This window comes from Anneissia japonica, unplaced genomic scaffold (assembly GCF_011630105.1).
Source record: "Anneissia japonica isolate Jap-2015-1 unplaced genomic scaffold, ASM1163010v1 scaffold287790_len634930_cov199, whole genome shotgun sequence".
NCBI classification, from domain to species: Eukaryota; Metazoa; Echinodermata; class Crinoidea; order Comatulida; family Comatulidae; genus Anneissia; species Anneissia japonica.
Window position 1 is genome coordinate 62,585 of NW_022748191.1, and position 19,689 is coordinate 82,273.

General features: G+C 32.9%; 2 protein-coding genes across 4 annotated transcripts; one reads left to right on the plus strand and one right to left on the minus strand.

Moving 5' to 3' along the window:
* Nucleotides 1-11: 11 nt before the first annotated feature.
* On the plus strand, nt 12-3,440 carry LOC117120710 (60S ribosomal protein L30-like). Its single transcript, XM_033265760.1, has 5 exons — nt 12-93; nt 212-263; nt 2,345-2,490; nt 2,718-2,848; nt 3,319-3,440. Exons 2-5 carry the CDS (start codon nt 243-245, stop codon nt 3,360-3,362), a joined length of 342 nt encoding a protein of 113 aa, XP_033121651.1. The 5' UTR covers nt 12-93; nt 212-242; the 3' UTR covers nt 3,363-3,440.
* Nucleotides 3,441-5,255: 1,815 nt separating this feature from the next.
* LOC117120709 (translocating chain-associated membrane protein 1-like) lies at nt 5,256-19,685 on the minus strand. 3 transcript variants are annotated; one of them, XM_033265758.1, is made up of 11 exons: nt 19,531-19,685; nt 17,714-17,789; nt 16,747-16,859; nt 14,393-14,509; nt 13,794-13,883; nt 13,145-13,198; nt 11,879-11,949; nt 11,520-11,630; nt 11,120-11,263; nt 10,242-10,396; nt 5,256-9,789 (listed from the first exon to the last, which is right to left on the minus strand). In XM_033265758.1, exons 1-11 carry the CDS (start codon nt 19,657-19,659, stop codon nt 9,680-9,682), a joined length of 1,170 nt encoding a protein of 389 aa, XP_033121649.1. In that variant the 5' UTR covers nt 19,660-19,685; the 3' UTR covers nt 5,256-9,679. The 3 variants fall into 3 exon arrangements, with proteins under 3 accessions (XP_033121649.1, XP_033121650.1, XP_033121646.1); XM_033265759.1 differs by lacking the exon at nt 17,714-17,789 and adding an exon at nt 18,089-18,164 and having other exon boundaries at nt 5,256-9,786; XM_033265755.1 differs by lacking the exon at nt 17,714-17,789 and adding an exon at nt 18,089-18,164.
* Between the last annotated feature and the right edge of the window lie 4 nt (nt 19,686-19,689).

Below are 19,689 nucleotides of genomic sequence, written 5' to 3' on the forward strand. Positions count from 1 at the left end.
ACCAACGTATGACACAATCTAGGGGTCGTGGGGTCGTTCAATTGAACTGTGGGATACTAGTATTCGACCTTTTCGCACGACGTGCATTTTGTGGTAGGTTGTACTAAAAAGTCACTACATATTTTGCAGATTATTTAAAGTTTAACCATATTAAATTGTGATAATTGTAGAATGAGTTCGTTCAATAAATACTTATTCATATATTTGACAGGCTTACAAGTGGACATTGCCCCAAATTCACGATGGTTGCATCAAAAAAACAGGTAAGCCAAGCAATATAAATGCCGTGTGTGTGTGATGTGATCGACGGAGTTTTGATTTCTGTTGAGTGTGGGGAAATATGGGATGGTTGCCCGATAATGAGAGAAGGTGTAGGCTAGCCTAGGAACGGTACAGAACCGTTTTGGCCTCGATGTATTGAACACATTTTGTATTGTATGTTTTCAGTAAATTCGATTATTGAATGACTAATAATAAATGATAATCGTAATAAATAATACTTGTGATAAATATGCGTATTGACTTTATTTAAAAGTACTGTAAATTAAAAAGACATGACAGTGTCTATATGATGAGAAGACACCCAATGAGAAAGGCTACCTAGTCTAGAGGCCTAGGCTACGACTCAGAGAAAGCCTATTATTTGTAAACCGGTTTCCTCATTTTAAATTATGATAATGACCCCTAGTGAGTAGGCAGCATGTTTTATTTACTGTATGTCAATTTGCCACAAGAGAAGCCTAGGCCATGTAGAACATACAAACAAGAAACAAGTGTAAAAAGTTTAACACACTTAAATTCTCAATTGGTAACTGATCAGGTATAAGGCTACTGTATCTATTTGTAAAGAAAGTATAGTGTATGTTTTAATTATATTAAGACTAACAAAACTAACTAGTTCCCGGCCGAAATGGATGGCATTAAGCCTTGCATAGTCTACTGTATATACTGTACACTTAAGTTGAAATGGTTAAAGCATTTTTCCATATCTTGATATTTTTATTTGTATTGTAGGATTTTTGTTGATTTTAATATTTTTGTTTTACAGTCAAACTCGCCTAAGTTGAATGTGCCCAAGTCGAAAAATTGTCCCAAGTTGAAATTATTTTCACGCCACTTCATCTTCCCTTGCCTGTATTTACAATGATCAATATTTGCTGTAACTCTAATAAATTTAAGTCGAATAAAATGAAAGTCGAACATATTTCACATGCCAAGTTGATCTGTTTTTCATTGATTGTAAGTCGAAGTCAAAATCTTGACGTAAAACTTCAATCATTTTAAAGTGTCACCACTTTACAAACATGGTTGTGAACGTCAACAAGTGCCTCATACATTTGGCAATAATTCACACGCTGAGTAGATCTAACAAGTGACTCATGTTTACATTGCATAGTGGTACTCCGTGTAGTTTATTCTACCTACAACTCAACTTACATTCCTCTCTATTGTTCAGACATGTTGCGAAGTCAACAAGCGACTAATGTCTACGTGTGATGTTTATTCTTAAACAGTGGTGATGGTAGCGATGGCATTCCTTTTAGACGTACCACCAAGTCCTTAACCGTGCCTGTTGTCAGCATAAGCCAATCACTTTTTCTCTGTCCATGGAATGTCAATTTTAAGTTAGTTTATAAACAAAGTACACATTGCAATAAGTTACACGGCTTAGTCAACTATTAAACATACAATTCTACACACACAACAGCATAGTACTTTATTTGTGAATCGATGCTGTAATATACATTTCAAATAAACTTTGCGCATTTTAGTACAATAATGAATCCCTAATAACAAATGAAACAGTCCGTACATAATCACGTCATTGAGAAGAAGCAGAAGTACGAACTGTTTGCTGCTGTTATGTTGTTGGATCGACATCGCTGCGATGTAAAATATCACAGAATGATTCCTCTCAATACTGTACTGTATTCAAAAGGATGCCATAGAAACAGTTAAAAAAACATTTAGACATATTAATTATAGATAGAATTAATGTAATTGCTACTCTGAAGAATAATATTATTATTTTTAAAGGCAAGTTTAGCAAGCCGAAGCCTTTACTCAACATGCCCTGCTTCTACTAGGCAAGATGTGCGGTTAAAAAAGTGTGTGTACCATCTGTGCGTGTTCTTTTTTTCCCGCCTCCGTATGGCCTAACTGAAGTCAAGTTGCTATTCTGCTTTAACTCGAATAAAATTTGACTTTGTTTTAGTTTAATTTAATCTAAGTCAAACTATATTTCAATGGAACTTTGAATTGGACTTTGGCGAGTTTGACTGTACTAAGCTTCTTTCTGTCTGGTTGAAATTAAAATGTCCAAATTTTGTGTTGTTTTTTGTAGAAAAAGCAGATGGAGAGTATAAACTCTCGTCTGCAGCTTGTCATGAAGAGTGGGAAATATCATCTTGGGTTGAAGCAAACACTCAAAGCACTTCGACAAGGCAAGGCAAAGCTTGTCATCCTAGCCAGTAACACACCACAATTGAGGTATACCTGATTTTCATTTTTATATATCATTAATAATAATAGAATAATTTAAAAATAATTTAGCAATAGTTGAATTGTGCATTAAGTTTGTTTCCACCTTACATCGAAAATTGTTTATGATCAGTATCCATTTTTAATTGGATTGTACACTTACTGCTTCCCACATAATCCATTGTCATTATTTAACATGCAATATTGTATTTTTCTTTAAACTTTGTGATTTGCAGGAAAAGTGAGATCGAATACTACGCTATGTTGGCAAAAACAGGCGTACATCATTATACTGGAAACAACATTGAGCTAGGAACAGCCTGCGGTAAATACTTCCGAGTATGTACCCTTTGCATTACAGATCCTGGTAAGTTGGGTAGTGAAAAGTAGTTTATTCTCTACATGCTTATGTTTCACATTGATCAATATTGGCATACTAATAACCCATTGAGAGTTAAGCTTAAATGAATTTCTATTACTGTCATTTTTCATGTCAAACTGTATTAGCATTAATTTATCTAATATTTATTAAGAACTCAGTTTTCTTTTCAATGTCTTTGCTCCTGTGAAGTGGACACTACAAGCATCTCTGATGAAAACTATTATAAGGACACTGACATTATCAACATCAGTTTTTCCCAAATGCCTCTAAAATGTTTGTTTTGTGACGTCAATGATTATACTGTTATTAACTACCAAATACATACACAATCATACTTTATAAAATATAAAAACTGGAAAAGGTGTTTGCAGAGTACTGGGTGAAACAACATATTTATTTAATATTTGAAGTAAAAACCAGTAAAACTCATTTAAATATCTATTTTTATCTTTCAGGTGATAGTGACATCATTCGTAGTATGCCATCGGAGCAGTCATAAGGATTTGTCAAATTATTCCGCTAAATCACAGGTTTATATCTTGTAAATGAAGTACAATAAATGATGTCTTAAAATTAATAGTGACTTTGTATGTTTTTGTCAGTCCTATTAAAAGTTATAAAACAATAAGCATAAATGATCTAATAAGCTTGCAGTGCTTAATGTGTTATTAAAGGGTTAAAATAATACTTGTGATTAAACATTGCAATATTTGTCGAAAGTGGAATAGTATTTCCAATAAGCACCAAGGCACTTATTTGATTAATTATGGTACCCCATCATGGAGGAAAATTTCTTTGCAAATACTGTACCCAATTGGTAACTCATCCAAACAAAGGTTACAGAAATACTGCACTGTATATACTGATTAAACAAATTACCGTTAACCAAGTTTCTAAGCATAATTTAATGATACAGTGGTATCTGCTCAGCAACTTAGTTTTAATTTTGTGTAGCCCACTGATTCAGCATATTTAATGAGTTGATGAATAATGAGCTAAGCCAGTGATCTAAAAGTGATACTGCACTCATATTAAATCTTACAAAAAAAATTATTGCATAGCCAAACACATTTTCAAGCCCAACAGAATCTGCACCCACAAACTAGCCGAGTACTCTACATGATAGCTTGCACCCAAATTTATTAGTGATGTTCAAGTACAGTAATCCAGAACTTCGCTCACAAATGTGAGGTGTCGTGACAAAAGTAGCGAGTTTAGATTTCATATAATAATTTCATCCAAAAAAAATTGAAAAACTGACAAACACAAAAAAACAGATGGTCAGTGGTCCTATATTTATATGCGCTTTCCACAGAAAACCGTCTCAAGGTGCTTTTGAAGCCACAAGAAACAAAGACAAAAGAACGCGAAGGGGGGGGAGTGTGCACCCCCGATTTTGAGTTAGCGTCGCCATCACTACCGTGTACGCGCAGGTACCTCGGCGTCAGTTTGCTGGGCTCCGGTAGCTTAAACTTAACAGAACAACTTAACTACAGAGATTAACAAATAAATAAGAATTATTAACCATGAGAAAATTTACAAAGATTGGAGAGATAAGACTTCAAATTCTTTTTAAATACAAGCAGTGAAGGTGCCTCACGAAGAGCCGCCAGTAATGAATTCCACAACTTTGGGGCAGCTACAGAGAACGCCCTGTCGCCGTAGGTCTTGGGACGATGCGGGAACTGATAGTATAGATGTGTCAGTGGTTGATCTCAGAGACCGAGCATTATGGTTAAGGGCCTTGTATGTGAGGAGTAAAATCTTGAATGAGGGGAAAATAACACTCAATTGGCAGGACAGCATTGCCAAAATGTGAACCGAATCACTATTGATGGCTATCCGATGCCAATAAGAACATAAATTAGCATAATAGTCAAGTAAAATCTCATTAATATATATGTATAAAATCAGTCAAAAGGTAAAGATAAAAATATTAAAAATACTATCAAAGTTGAAATGCAAGAATTGCAGTGAAAAAACTAATGTAGTACTGTATTATTGTTTAGCTTAAAATAGTTTGAATTCCAAAAGCGAAATGGGAAGTTTTTTCCATTCACTCAGAAAGTTGCTAAAAATGAGAAATTCAAAAACATTACTATACGAGTAAGAGAGTATAAATTTAAGATAGTCGGTGTGTCTCTAGCACTGTATTAAAATGGATAAAATCTTGTCAAGGAATTGAGTATAAATTATAAAGACAAACAAAAGCCATGCACGATATGAGGAGAGTTAACATTACTATTCAATAATTCTTTCGCATATTTTTATTTTTAAAATGACTGTTTAAGTGGATAGATTTAATTTTATGGAGTACCAATGCAACAAAAGCCTGGAGATACAAATGTATGCCAATACTGAAAAAGGAACACAAAAAAAAAAAAGCAAAAACAAATAATTGGTTTTATAAGTATTTTATTAATCTTAGAATATTTTGACAAAAAGCAAAGACAAAAAGAAGCATTTTCAGTAACACAATGTATTTTACAATGAAATGTTTAACTTACATTAGAAATGCAACTAATAAGATTAAATTTATGGAAGATAAGAATGAAATATTATATCTATTGGCAGTTAAGCACAAACAACAAAACAAAAGAGAAAGATAAGCAAGGAATAACTTGTAGGTGTGGAAATTTCACTGAACTTTCTTGAAATTGGTTGTCAATTTTAGAACACAGCATAAGAAATTTTGATTTTGCTATTTATATACAGTATATATTTTTTGGTTAGTGCCTTTTCCATGGATTTCAAAGCGCTTGTTTTTCCAAAAGTGTTTTAATATTGATCAAACAATACAGCTGCTTCTGTAAATTGTTAATTATGTGAAGCCATAGCATTTTATACATAGAAACAATTATTTTTATATTCAATTAACTACCTAAACATTTCAGAGAAAAGATATCTTGGGCTTGAGGACTACAAAATGTATATAAATTGAATCAGATTTCATCGGACCGTTAATTAAAATGTAGTCAACGACCAACACAATATATGGAAATCGATATTAATTAAAATCATGTTAAATATCAATACCTATAATACTTTCATTAAAGTTATAAATCTGTTCATAAATTCATTATCCAAACAATGTTTAATCTTAATTATATTTTTCACTCTATAATTCTAATAGCATAATGTATTAATTACTAGGTAACTTATTTATCACAACACTAGTACACTAATAAATTGCTGCTGAAAATGTTATTACCGGTAGGCTTCAAAATCTAATTATTTTGTTGGATAGTAGGTCAATTTGCAGGAGTAGAAAACTATTGTACTTATTTCTTTGGAATAATTCACACAATACTTAGAAACACTAGGATAAAAGAAATTTACTGTACAGTCAACTCATACCCAGTTTTGGACACTACTAACTACAGGGTATGTTTGGTTAACTTTTACTTAATTTTAAATTTTGACATAAATTAGTTCTAAAAGTAGGTACAGTAGTTGGTAGGCAAGAGTTGACAGTACAACAATTGGTTCTTTAAAATAGTATAGTACTAGACAATGCAAGATTACAAAGTAATCATCTTCATCCAACTGAAACAAAATAACCTGTTTCATTAGTATAAAGCATATGGTAATCCACTAAGTAAACATTACAAGTCTACCTCCAATTAAAGACCACTTTTCTGTGGTTCCAAATTAAAAAATGTCTTTTCTTTATTCTAATTAGAGACCAAAGCTGCTAAAGACCATGGAAAAAACAGTCCCCAGTCCCAGAAGTGGTCCTTACTTGGAGCGAGACCGGTACTTGCATCTTAGAAGGGTTTCAAAATATATTTACTGCTTCAGAAGTGGAAGATCAAAGATTTCAGATTTATGATTCTTGCATGTGTCCCCACGGATGCTGGAGCCACTCTACAAACCAATGCACTTAAAATTTTGAGTCCCGAATATCTCAGGCAATAAGAACTTTCCAGAGTCAATCAATATGCAATAATTCTAGAGACAGGGACAAATATATTTGACTTCGTAACATCATTAAGTTAGGATAAAAACACAGTAAGAATCGTAAGTGTTACTAGAAAGTGGACTTCATTCCATCAAACAGGCCAAGCCCACCCTGTTTTGGACAGCTTGGACAAAAAAAAATTAGGCCATAATAGCATAATACGTTCTAAAATATCTCAGGAAATGTGTATCCCACAATCACCAATGAAAAAGAGTTGTACAAAAGATATTAAGGATTATTCTGAAAATGGATATTAAGACTTCAAGGAATGAGCGACAAGTTCATGTGTAGGAAGGGAGGACTATGTCATCTTTTATATCAATGTGTTACAAACCATGCTTGACATCACAAAATCAACAAAATGCTAGGCTAACTTATGACGTTAATAAATTCTATAGTATATACAATCGTGCAACTAGCCACAAAATAATACTATTTAGCATTTTATGAGGCCCGTAACTGGGGGGTTTCTATTGTTAGGCCAAACACTCTTTCCAAGCGAATCCTCTGATACACCAAAACTACCTAAACATCTTGAATAAGAAAAACTAATAAAAATGATGATGAAATTCACCATCTGTGTGCTAGAATGCTTGTCTTGAATAAGAAAAACCAATAAAAATGATGATGAAATTCATCATCTGTGTGGTAGAATGCTTAAGTCCCAGGGAATTGATCCCCTGGATTTCATTAATGCACCTGGACACCTTGACCTAAGGATTACATAGGTAACCCTTATGGATTCCAGGTTACGGGCCTACATATTGCAGTACATAACTAGTAATACCACACCTAAAATCTAAGTGTAATAATGCACACCTTTCTGGCAAAAAAAAAAAAGAACCTCGTGTATGCATATGTAAATATATTTATGCAAGAGGTGTTGTCGGTGCAAGAGTACTTCTGTTCATACCATTATCCAGTGCATATCTGTGCTGGATATTAACTCCACATTATTTCGGAAGCTCTCTCATCAACCTTTCACTACATTACAAAATGTACCAGTATAATTAAAGTTCAACAAAAAAGTTGTCCAGTTGAATTGTGGAAACTCCCAACCCCTCTAACATTCATTATCAGTTGTATACATATGATGTAATTTCATAGTGTTTTTCCTTTCTAAAGTAACATTATGCATCTGTGAAAGAATAAACAGCCTTATTGGCTAATTACCTAATTTGTTTTATTATCAAATCTCAAAAATAATATATCTATATTGCAATAGATTTTTATTTTTACTATTGCCTGCAACTACTGTATTTATCATCTAGCTACAGACATTCCGGAGAAATTGCTGCAGCTCTGTGGTTAAGCTTGCCGTCCAATCCCAGGGTCCTAAGTTCAAATCGTCCAGATTTTTTTCTCACTATTAGAAATATCTATCTAATCCCCCTTTAGATATAGCATTATAGCCATTCTGTGCAAGCACAATGTGTCTGCCGACCAATTCATCCGAGCATCGTAAAAGGGCTTGCCCAATTCAATGCCAACCAGTAGCAGTCTGAGTAAATTGTCATTAAAAACAATCCACTGTGCATCCAATCGTCTGCCAACACAGTACACAGAGCCTTACTATTCCATGTACAAGCAATAAAATACGTAAATAAAATTGTAAGAAATGTTTCCACAATTTATGTTTGTAATCTGAAAGATAAAATTTGTTGCACTTGGGTTATACCATAAGTAGTGTTTGATAGTACTCCCCATATTAAATAAAAGTACTATAAGCCAGTTGCCTATTTCTTAATCTATTTCAAATCTGTTATCTTAAGAACATTAATGTAATATTGTTTAAAATCTATTTTTATTAATGCTTTTTGGTGTTTTCTTTTTTTTCTTTCTGGTAGCAGCACATTCCTTGGATGACAGTGGTTCACTTTTGTTGCTCCTCATAAATGCACTTAATTTGATGCTGTTTCTTTTGATATTTTGCCAATATAAAAATAATAAAATAAATAAAAATAGTCAATATTTTACGTTAAAAAATTACTCCATACCAAAATGTCTGCATCAAAGTAAAACACTGAGTAAAATGTGTTATTGTGTTTAACTAATAAATTAAATGTTACAAGCTATGTCAAAAACATAAAATCAGATTATATAAAGGAACAATGCCAATACATTTAATCTAGAAGTCCAATCAACAACAGAAATTCTCATTCAAAAGCAGTTCGACCAATCACAAGGAGCGATACTCGATCACGCTAAGCAGATCCGACTAATCCCAATGAGCCATACTTAAATACAGTTTTGTTTGACCAATCACAAAGAGTGTTACTCCTTTATCAATTTGGTTAATCACAATGAATGATACCCACACCAAGCAGATTTGACCAATCACAATGAACAATACTCAAATGCAGGAATGTTTAACCAATCAAAATGATTTTTTTAAACATATCGTGAGTGACACTCCTGCAAGCAACTTTTAATTTAATTTGAATTCACGTCATTTGTTAGTTTTTTGTAATGTTCCCATGTGTGCCTGTTTATTAAAGGTTCCATAAACCAAAAGAATGCAAACTATGTTGAAATTTGTCAAAGCACAAAACCGAATCACCTTGGAAAATTGAAGAACCTGGTTTTCTTAGACCAAAAACAAAATGTATTTCAGATATAGTTTTTAATGTTATTCCACAGTGGAGTAGAGTTACACAAAATATGTCCCTGGGGAAGGTGACAATAAACAAAATAAAGGGTGGGTGATGATGAACAAAATGTGGCCCCAGGGAGTGAATAAGCTAAACATGAATTCAAGATAAACTGATAAAGGAGCAGTTCATATTAGGTCAATTCAAAGAGACTGAAAGAAAAATGAAGTATGAACTGAAACAAAGTACGACTCCGTTAAGATCTCATTTCTTCTTGATTTTTGATCGGGTGCGGACTCCTCCATTTACAGCTTTAGGGGAGGCTTCATTTGCACTTGAGTCATTCTGTTGCTCGGCGAGGACATTCTTCACTGCTAAAAGAAAGAAAAACATTTAGATGCATAATCAACTAAATAAAACTATGGTACACAATTACTTTATTCAATTAAAGTGTCAATTTTAAAACCAAAGAGTGGAATTGTTTTCAAATCATTACTGGAATTTGCAAGATTCAAACCCAGACTTTTAGATTACAAAAGCACTACAAATGAACGTTTAATTTCCTATTTAAAGGATAAAATGTCCGGTATTATTGACCACTGGAAGCCCTCAAACATACAAAAATTCAGATAATAAGAACATTTCAAACATTTAACTAAAGACTAACTTACATTTATAAGATTTACATATGAAAATCTGACAATGTTTTACTAGATATTTTGAGTGACAAGAATAAGGACTATATTAACAAAATTAAAACACATGTGGGATTCATCCTCAAAAGGAAAATAATTCTACATGTTATATAACCATAACTATAACCTACCAGGTTCTTTCTTTGCTTTCTTGTCCTTAACTTTCGGGACAAACTTCTTTTTGGCCGTAAAAGCTTGGTTTTCACGGTAACGACGTAGCTGGAATGTTAAGAAGTTCCATAACATCCAGGCCTCAAGCAGACAGACAGCAGTCAACACACTAATTCTGAAACATTGAATACAAACACTTTCATTTTGTAATTATAGTTTCATCAATATTCACTGCCATTATATAATTTTTATTTATTTTATTAATTTTGGCAAAACATTACTATTATAATTTGAACTTACTATTATTATGTATAATAATAGTGATATAATTTTAAGAAACAACACAGCAGTTCTTAACATACTAAGCGGAGCATGGCTTGTACAGCAAACAAGACATGTTTTAGTAGTTTCACTACTATTATCATTTACTACCGTAGTAGTATATTGCACACAACCAATCTCTTATGTAAGGGAAAGAAATAGTCCATGCTTTACATGAAATGTGAACCATAATGTCAATAAAATTCCATTGGTTTTAACATTACATAGGAAGTTTTCAATTTGTGTGACGATGTGAAGTTAGAACGGATTCACACATGCATGACTTCCTACATGCATGACTTCTCTGCACATCATAGATTTGGTAAAAATTGCGTCTTAGAATCCACGCGACAAGGAGAACTTAACATTCTCGCATGCGCAGATGAAGTATTATTGACATCATTACGTTCTAGGTTGTACCGCGTTGTGCAATCAAAAGCTTGATAATACTGAACAAATTACCTTTAAGAATGAACCATGAACCATAATGAACCATAATGAACCATAATAAACCATAATGAACCATAATGAACAAAACACTATGTGAAAAAAGTCTTTGAAGGAAATACTTAATCACCTTATTGGTAGAACATTGAAGTTTCCTGCCTCGGTATTGATTTCCTGGTTTGTTGCCTTGCCTAATCCAAATCCTACTGCAAGAATATTCAGAGTAACTGTCACCAATCGAGCTATGATGAATAGGACTGCCCACACAATAAATCTGTCAAGGAAGAGGAATGGAGTATTCTCATCATAATAATATTATAATTTCTAATATATGCATTCCCACCTAAAGAAACAATATTAAGCATGGGGAAGAACAAGATGTTTTTTAAGAGTAGCGGAAAAATGCTCTCTTCTGAATGCTCTTGTTTATCATTAATACTATTAACAGTTCTGTTTTAATTTACATTGCCATTAACAAAATAGAACAATAGGCTTTAAAAGTCTGAACTTGTAAGATGGAAGACACTTACGATGGGTCTGATAGGTCTGGTTTGTCACTGAAATACATAAGTCGAGCAAAGTGGAAAATCATCTCAATAAAATAGTGGATAATGAGGCATACAAGAGTAAGGTGAGTCAAGCTGCAACAAAAACAAAGAATTATGGTCAGATAGAAGCACGGCAAATTTACTGAAAAATTAGCATTGCCATCCCATAGGTTTTTCAGGTCTTTTAACTCTTATACTCCAAGAGATATTTTAACACATTTTTCAACCAGTTACTGTTGGGTAGGAATAACCATTCTGTTTATATCATCATATTTCAAAAGTTCAATACACCTTACGGAAGATGAGCAGTTTACATTTGACACTGCAGAATAAACACTTACTTTAGCAAGAAGCCGGCAATAATTACAATTGAGTAAAGTAGTTGGTAACGGAGCCGGGCACTCATCTCCTCCTGAAAGTAAACAAATATATTAATTAGGTAATATGGGCTTCTAGAAACACTGAGCATTTATTTGTGTATTAATGAGAGCTGAGCAATTATGGGTTTCTCAATGTGCAGTGAGCAATTTGCTTCTTTATGGGCAGTGAAGCAAATGATTCTCAATAAGCACTGAGCAACTACTGTATGGGTCTACTAACAACAGCTGAGCAATTATTGGTTTCTCAGTGAGCAGAAAGAAATGTGCTTTTTAATGAGCAATGTATTATGATTATGGGCTTATTACTGAGAACTGAGCAATTACATATATCTAAATGAACACTCAGTAAATATACACTCAATAATGACTGAGCAAATTTTAATTGTTTACAATAAGTAATATCATGGACAATCTATGCATTATAATAATTATTACAGGCCTATTGACAAGACCCTTAGATAATAAGTATCTTATGATGCTAATGAGACTATCCCAATGAACATTAAGTATGACAAGTATAGCCCTAATGAGCATTGAGTAAAATATGATAGACAAACTCTGGGTAAAAGGTGAGATAGGCAATCTTAGTAGTATTACGTGCCTCTCACAATGTGCAATTGAGGCTTGACAAAACCGGTATACTGTCACTAAATGTTGAACTGAGCAATTAGTATAAGAATGTGGCAGCATTGTATACTTTTATCTTTTTGACCGTTGGCAATTTCAGTAAATGACCTATCATTTTAAAGCCTATATGCAGAAAATATGAATATATTAAAAAGTCAATTTTCTTGTTTTGGTTAGTGATGCTGATTTCAGTATTAATTTTTATTTTGTACTCAGGGTTCTTTGTTCTTCGTCTCTTTTTAATCTGATTGAGAATTTGTAGTTTAAATGTATTTCTAGTTCTGTATTTTAATGTCTTTCATTATCTGATTGAGATTCACCGTTTTGTATTTGTTGTTTAGTATCATAATATATTTTCATGCCTTCTTTTTTTTTTACCATTTTCAGCTGTTTTTTAATGTCCTTCATTTGTAATTTTACATACAATTTGGCACCTTACCAGGATTTGTAAATCTCAATGGTTCAGCAAGACAATCAAACAACTGCTGACCTAAATTAATCTGAAACAGTCTTTTGATTTACAATAAATCTTACAGTTTGAACATTAAAAATCATAGTGGTCAACTCAAAGACAAGAAGAGACATTACACACATTCATACCTTTTTCACTTTCTGAAAGTAAATTTCTGGGAATGTGTGCAGCCAGTACGCAATCTGATGAAAAAAAAAAGATATTATTTTCAGCTATTATGTTCACATTTAGCAATTACATGCTGTCCCAAAACCAGTTTACTGTTGTTTGCAATATGTTAAACTATGTAATTAGCATTAGGATGTGACAGTACTATATACAAGCACTTAATTAAAGCCTTAATGCTTTCACAATTCCAATAAATGACATAAAGCTTACAGTGTGGAATATATGGGTATATTCAAAAGTCAAATTTTGTTGGGCATGGATGTCTTTCATAAATTGTTGGAATTTAGTGGTAGCTTATCAAATAGTAAATACCATTTGTAATTATCAAATTATATGTTCTATGTCTCCATACCAAATATCAAAACAAAACATACACACAAGACCGAACCACTAGCAACAACTGTGGAATTTTGATAGTTTTCTACATAACTAAGTCTTATAAAGAGCTTAGGGAGTACCATTACATAATATAGTCTTTTATTTAAAAAAAAAAAAAAAGAAATAACTGAAAAATACAAAATTTTAAAAGAATAAAGAAATTCAGGTTTTTGTTTTTCATTTCTTTTATGGAGATATAGAAAGTTAATATATAAAATATACTACACCTACTTGAATTACGAAGTAGAACTTGAGAGTGAATGACAAAGTGGCATGTGGGTACCCTTCCCACATAAAAGACAAATTCTGAGTAAATCCTTCCTGTGAAGAAAAGATAATGAAAGAGGCATATTAATTATAAGAATAAGAATAATATTGACAATGGGTACGCTTCCAACATAAAAGGAAAATCCTGAGTAAATCCTTCCTGTGAAGAAAAAATAATGAATAAGGCATAGTAATTCCAATAATGCAATTCCAATAATGAGAATGATGACACTGATGATGATAATCCTTAAAAGCTGATCATTTTGGAGTGTCAACATATAAAATAATCCTTTTTATGACACTTAAAAAAAGTTAAAAAAAACCAGATATTTGAAGGTGAGCGCTTTTAAGTTCCAACGGCTCATTCTATTTTACTTCTTAATGTAATTTTTAACAGTTGAATATGTAGAGAAAATAAGGATTGAAGTTGGAAACAACTTAAACCAGCATACATTGTCTATTAGGCAGTGTGTTATGTCTTTTTGTTGAAATGACATGCAAAATATGCAGTAAGTAGGAGTTCAAAATGAATGTAAATAAATCTAATGGTTGATTTGGTTTACCTTAATCATTGTGTCCATGCCCCAAACAATTGAAATTAGGTAGAAAACTAATAGTTGTCCAGATTCGTTGAATTTTGAGTGCTTTGACTTGGACAAATGCAATTTACGGTTGAGTTTCTGCAACAAAAAAGTCAAAATTTGTCAGAGTTCATTAATCTTTAATTTAAAAAAACAGCACAATTATTACCACCATCACTACGAACATTATCACCATCATTACAAATATTATCACCTGTCATTTCCAAAACTATCACCAATATTACCAACACTATCACCTCTCATTACCAACATTATCACCAATATTACGAACACTATCAACATCATCACCAACACTACCACCAGTATTACCAACACTATCACCATCATTACAAAAATGATCACCTGTCGTTACCAACTATCGCCATCATTACAAACACTATCACCAAAAATATCACCTGTCATTACCAACGTTATCACCATCATTACCAGCACTGCTAAGGTGAGTCGGGTGGCTGAACAGTTCAGGCAGGGCACTGCAACGTATAGGCATAATATCGGCGCTGGTTCAATGGCATGTTTACCTTTAGTTCTGGTGGTGGAACAAGTCTCCTCGAATAAGGACTAAACCATAGGCCCAGTGTACATAATCTCGGCACATGTGCACTTCAAAGAACGAGTTGTGGACAGACTAGATTAGTTACAGTAGTATCGGTTTACTGGGTAGCTCGGACAGGAAGAGACCCTTAGGGAGAAGCAAGTTACTGTACGGTGATGTCAACTTTTTTTTTAAACCCAGTAATATAAGAATAAGCGAACTTACTTGCAACATTTCAAACAGTTTACAATTCAGATGAAATTCTTAAAACAATATTCCTCCCACATTTGCTTTTGACATTTCAAAATATACTAAGGCTTCTAAAAATACATGTTTACCATTTGAATGTTTTTTCTATTGGCACTATTGTATATCTTGTTTGAAATATGTAGACACCATAATGCTGAATACACTGAACACAAGTACATTCACATACTTTATTCACATTCACTCAAATAAAACCTTTAGCTTCATTATTATTTATTATTTAGTTTCATTATCATGTCAACTGATTCAAGTCAGATTCATTTTTGAAACCCTAGGTTACTGAAAAAAGTATGCCAACAAGAGGATCTATATGAAGTAATTACATTCTAATGTAAGATGTTTAAGATATTGAACGTTAAATTTGTAACAAGATATCAAGTAGTCAATTCCTGAAATTTAAGATCAAATGTTACCAACTTTAATGAGAGGATCCTAATTTATGTATCGATGTCAATACAGTATGTGTTCAAATAAAAGAAATATTGATTTACAGTACAGAAAGTTTGCTATTATTACATTAACTACTAACACATTCATAGGTCTAAGCAAGGTAAAGAAACCACAAGTAATATCAATACTTAATTTATTCAAGTTTATTATCCCAAGCAATACATAAAAATATGAAATGAGTCAGAACTTTCACAATGTCTTTGAAGAGGAACCAATATATTTAATGAAATAATATAATAATCTAAAAAAAACTATACAATAAAATTTTCACAGGAGACCAATCGATTTAGTTAATTTTATGATAAATGAAATATTTGGCAGGCTCTGGGATTCATGAGATGCCATTGGAACACAGTAACTAATTTTGCTGATGCTATTAACTACCCTCTGGGATAATAACTGAGACAGAACACGCTTCTGCTTGACCAATAGAGGACAGTTTACTCAAATTCTGTGGTTTGGATTTAAGACAGGTATTTTAATACATTATTTGATCAATTAGTATAGTTTATATTATTATATTATTATAATTATAGTTTACATTGGCCAAAAAGCTATGCTAATGCAATTTCACAACTGACCATGAGGCATGTTGTGGCAAAATGGCTAAGTTATAGCAAAAATTGATATTCAAGTTAATGGTATTTCAGATACCTGAGTATATGATCTTAAAAATGAGTGGTCATTCATTCACATTGGACAATTCAAGCCTAAGTTATTGGAAAGTGAAAGTACAGCACTCCTAGCATCAAGATAAACATGATTTTGAGTAATTGCCTTTCAAAGCTATTTGTGCATACATTGTTTAATAGAATGTAATATTAAAATAACATTAAATAAACAATTTGTTGACCACTTCCAGAACTAATACTTTGGGACATGATTAATAAGACATTAAACTGTTGATCTATAGTGAAAAACAAATTTGGATTTATAGGCAATTTTTGAGCTCCCATATTTTATAGCTCATTTACTCAATACTGGACTGTGCGACCATTTAACCATTTCGCCACAACATGCCTCATATATGGGTAATACATATTTGTCAAAGCATTGTACTTACATCAAGCAAGTACTCCTGGACCACAGCATGAAGAACAATAGTGATCAGGAAATAGAAGAAAATCGAACAAAGGTCCTTCATGCCATATGTGTACAGTGTTAATTGCTCAGGTTCTGAAACAAAGAAATATTAATAATAAATAAAAATAAATATGATAACTTTTTCATTTCAACTACCGACCATTTCTGTCAATTTTAAATTCACTACACTATTAATATTAATTAGTTACAAACTTTTAGAGCTGAAAAGTAATTGGTGCAGAGTTTGTGGCTGGGACTCTCAACCCTGAGGTTCAAAACACTTGCTGTGCAAGTCACTTAAGTCCTAACCTTAGGCAAGACACATTATCTACATTTGTTTTTCTCTACCCAGGAGTATAAATGGGTACTGGCATATGCTGGGAAGGTAAAAATTTTAACTTGATGTAGGGGATGAGTGGCAAACCCCCCCCCCCCCCCCCCCTCCCAATCTTGCACAGTCTGACACAAATGCCATACAAAAGGAGACAGGCACTCTACGGCCTGTGAAGCCCAGAGCTTCTGGTTTCAACCTTTACCTACCTGCCAGAGCCAAAAATGTTAATGGCAATAACAAACACAGTTTGTTTTATTGAAAAAAGAAGACATTGAAAATAAAACAGGTGTGTGTTCCATTAAAATTTTCTATTGATCACAACTTAAAATATTTAATGGGCATATTAACTTAATGAAGAGGTATATTTTTAAATTATTTCAAAAAATATAAGTGCATTGCTAGAAACTTCAAATTTCTGACTTTTGATGAACATGCAATCAGAAGAAGATAAACACTTGCTGATGGTTATACTGAACAATGGCATATAGATTATATTTATCAAGTTTGTAACAATTAAAGTAAAAAATCGAGGCTGTGGTGCTTGCATTTAAAAAAAAAAAATTGTGGTTTGGTCCTACTGTATGTGATGCCATAATATTAAAAATTATTTTACCTTTGTTTTCCTCTGATGTGTTGACAGTCAGATTATGTTGCATAGTCACAAATAATGTTGCAAACGGAGTTGAAACCTGAGAAAAAAAATAATGAAGAGGTATATTTTTAAAAAGTTAGAAATTGTAACGGAAAATTATTTCAAAAAATATAAGTGCATTGCTAGAAACTTCAAATTTCTGACTTTTGATGAACATGCAATCAGAAGAAGATAAACACTTGCTGATGGTTATACTGAACAATGGCATATAGATTATATTTATCAAGTTTGTAACAATTAAAGTAAAAAATCGAGGCTGTGGTGCTTGCATTTAAAAAAAAAAATTGTGGTTTGGTCCTACTGTATGTGATGCCATAATATTAAAAATTATTTTACCTTTGTTTTCCTCTGATGTGTTGACAGTCAGATTATGTTGCATAGTCACAAATAATGTTGCAAACGGAGTTGAAACCTGAGAAAAAAAAATATGAAAACAAAAAAACTTTTTTTATAACCAGAAGAAATGTCACACATTTCGGCCACAAACCAGTTTGGCGATGACACATTCAACGTCATTTGTACGGAATGCCAATTAGCATAATCTGCACGATTCAGGTCTGTAATAATGTGTACCATGTGTTATGAGAAAAAATGTCAAATTAACTAAAATATAACATCTTTTGCTCAATAAGGAGTAAAATAAGGTTTCTGGTCAGGTTTGCCTATTCTTCTGCTGATTACAGCAGCAACACTTAAGCATTTGGACCTAATGAAGTTATGAATGGCACTATAAAATCAAAGGTTAAATAACCCATAATTCGTTGTGCTAAATTGTGTATGGGTATGGTTTACTGTAGACTAGCGTAGCAGCCAAAAGAAGCAGTAGAACTTCCAAAGGCAATCATAGCACCCACAGAAAGAAAAAAAATGTGAACAAAAACCATAACTTAATTCAATAGAAGCTTAAATAAAAAACATTGGTTCATCAAGATTCAAGTAATTAACTTATTAATACAAAGAGTGCCCATTCACTTTTATATAATCTTCTACTAGACCATATGGATGCAACTCCATGCTTATGCTTACAGCAGGCCTCCTAAAAATCATACCCACGGCCTAATTAATGCCAACTGTTTTCCCCTACTATTCAATTACATAATCATATTACATTTATGCTGACTGCTTGAACTTTTAATTAGCAATATTGGCCTATATAAACCAGAATGGTTCCCAGTACTGTAAAAAGCAAAACATATGTTGTTGATTATTATATATAGGCCTAGCTAGTGAGAGCCTATTCTATTTAATGTGATGCAGAGAAATTATTAAAAAATGGATTAACATTCGAGTCAAATCATTGCTAATATATTAAACAGTGGCTGTTTGTAGTTTTAGCTATGCTCTGTTATTGTTCTTTGACAGAACTATCCATGCTTAGGCTACGCCTAGTTTCAGTGAAGCCTAGCTAAGCTAATTTATATCTAGGCCTAGGAGCCTAGGCTAGGCCCTTGTTGTTGTTAATGTTTATTTTTTTTCATCGAAAGTTTGTGGTGGTTGCGGATGTAAATTTCGGAAACCAAGCGTTTGAAGTGTATTCTACACAGTCTGATGTATAATCAGTGCATATCATTATTTAAAATGGTTTTAAATTAAAATAATTACAATGCTAAACTTAAAACATATGTCAAAGCTTGGCGTTGTCTTTAGCCTATCCACCACACAGCAGCAGAAAGGGGAACTGCTGATGTGGCATTACGAATACGGCCGCGGTGGATCAGCCGATCTGTCAGCCGGTGGCCAACACGTGTGATTGCTAGCTACCGTATGCAAAACTATACCTGGAACATCAGCCCAACAACGATGACCATAGCAATACATGAAACAATATCTGCATGGTTTTGAATGATAAATTCATGACTAAATATTGGTGGGTTCTTGGTACTTCCAGTCTTCCGTTTAGCACCCATTTTGAAGTCTACTTTTCTTGTGCAAGAGGG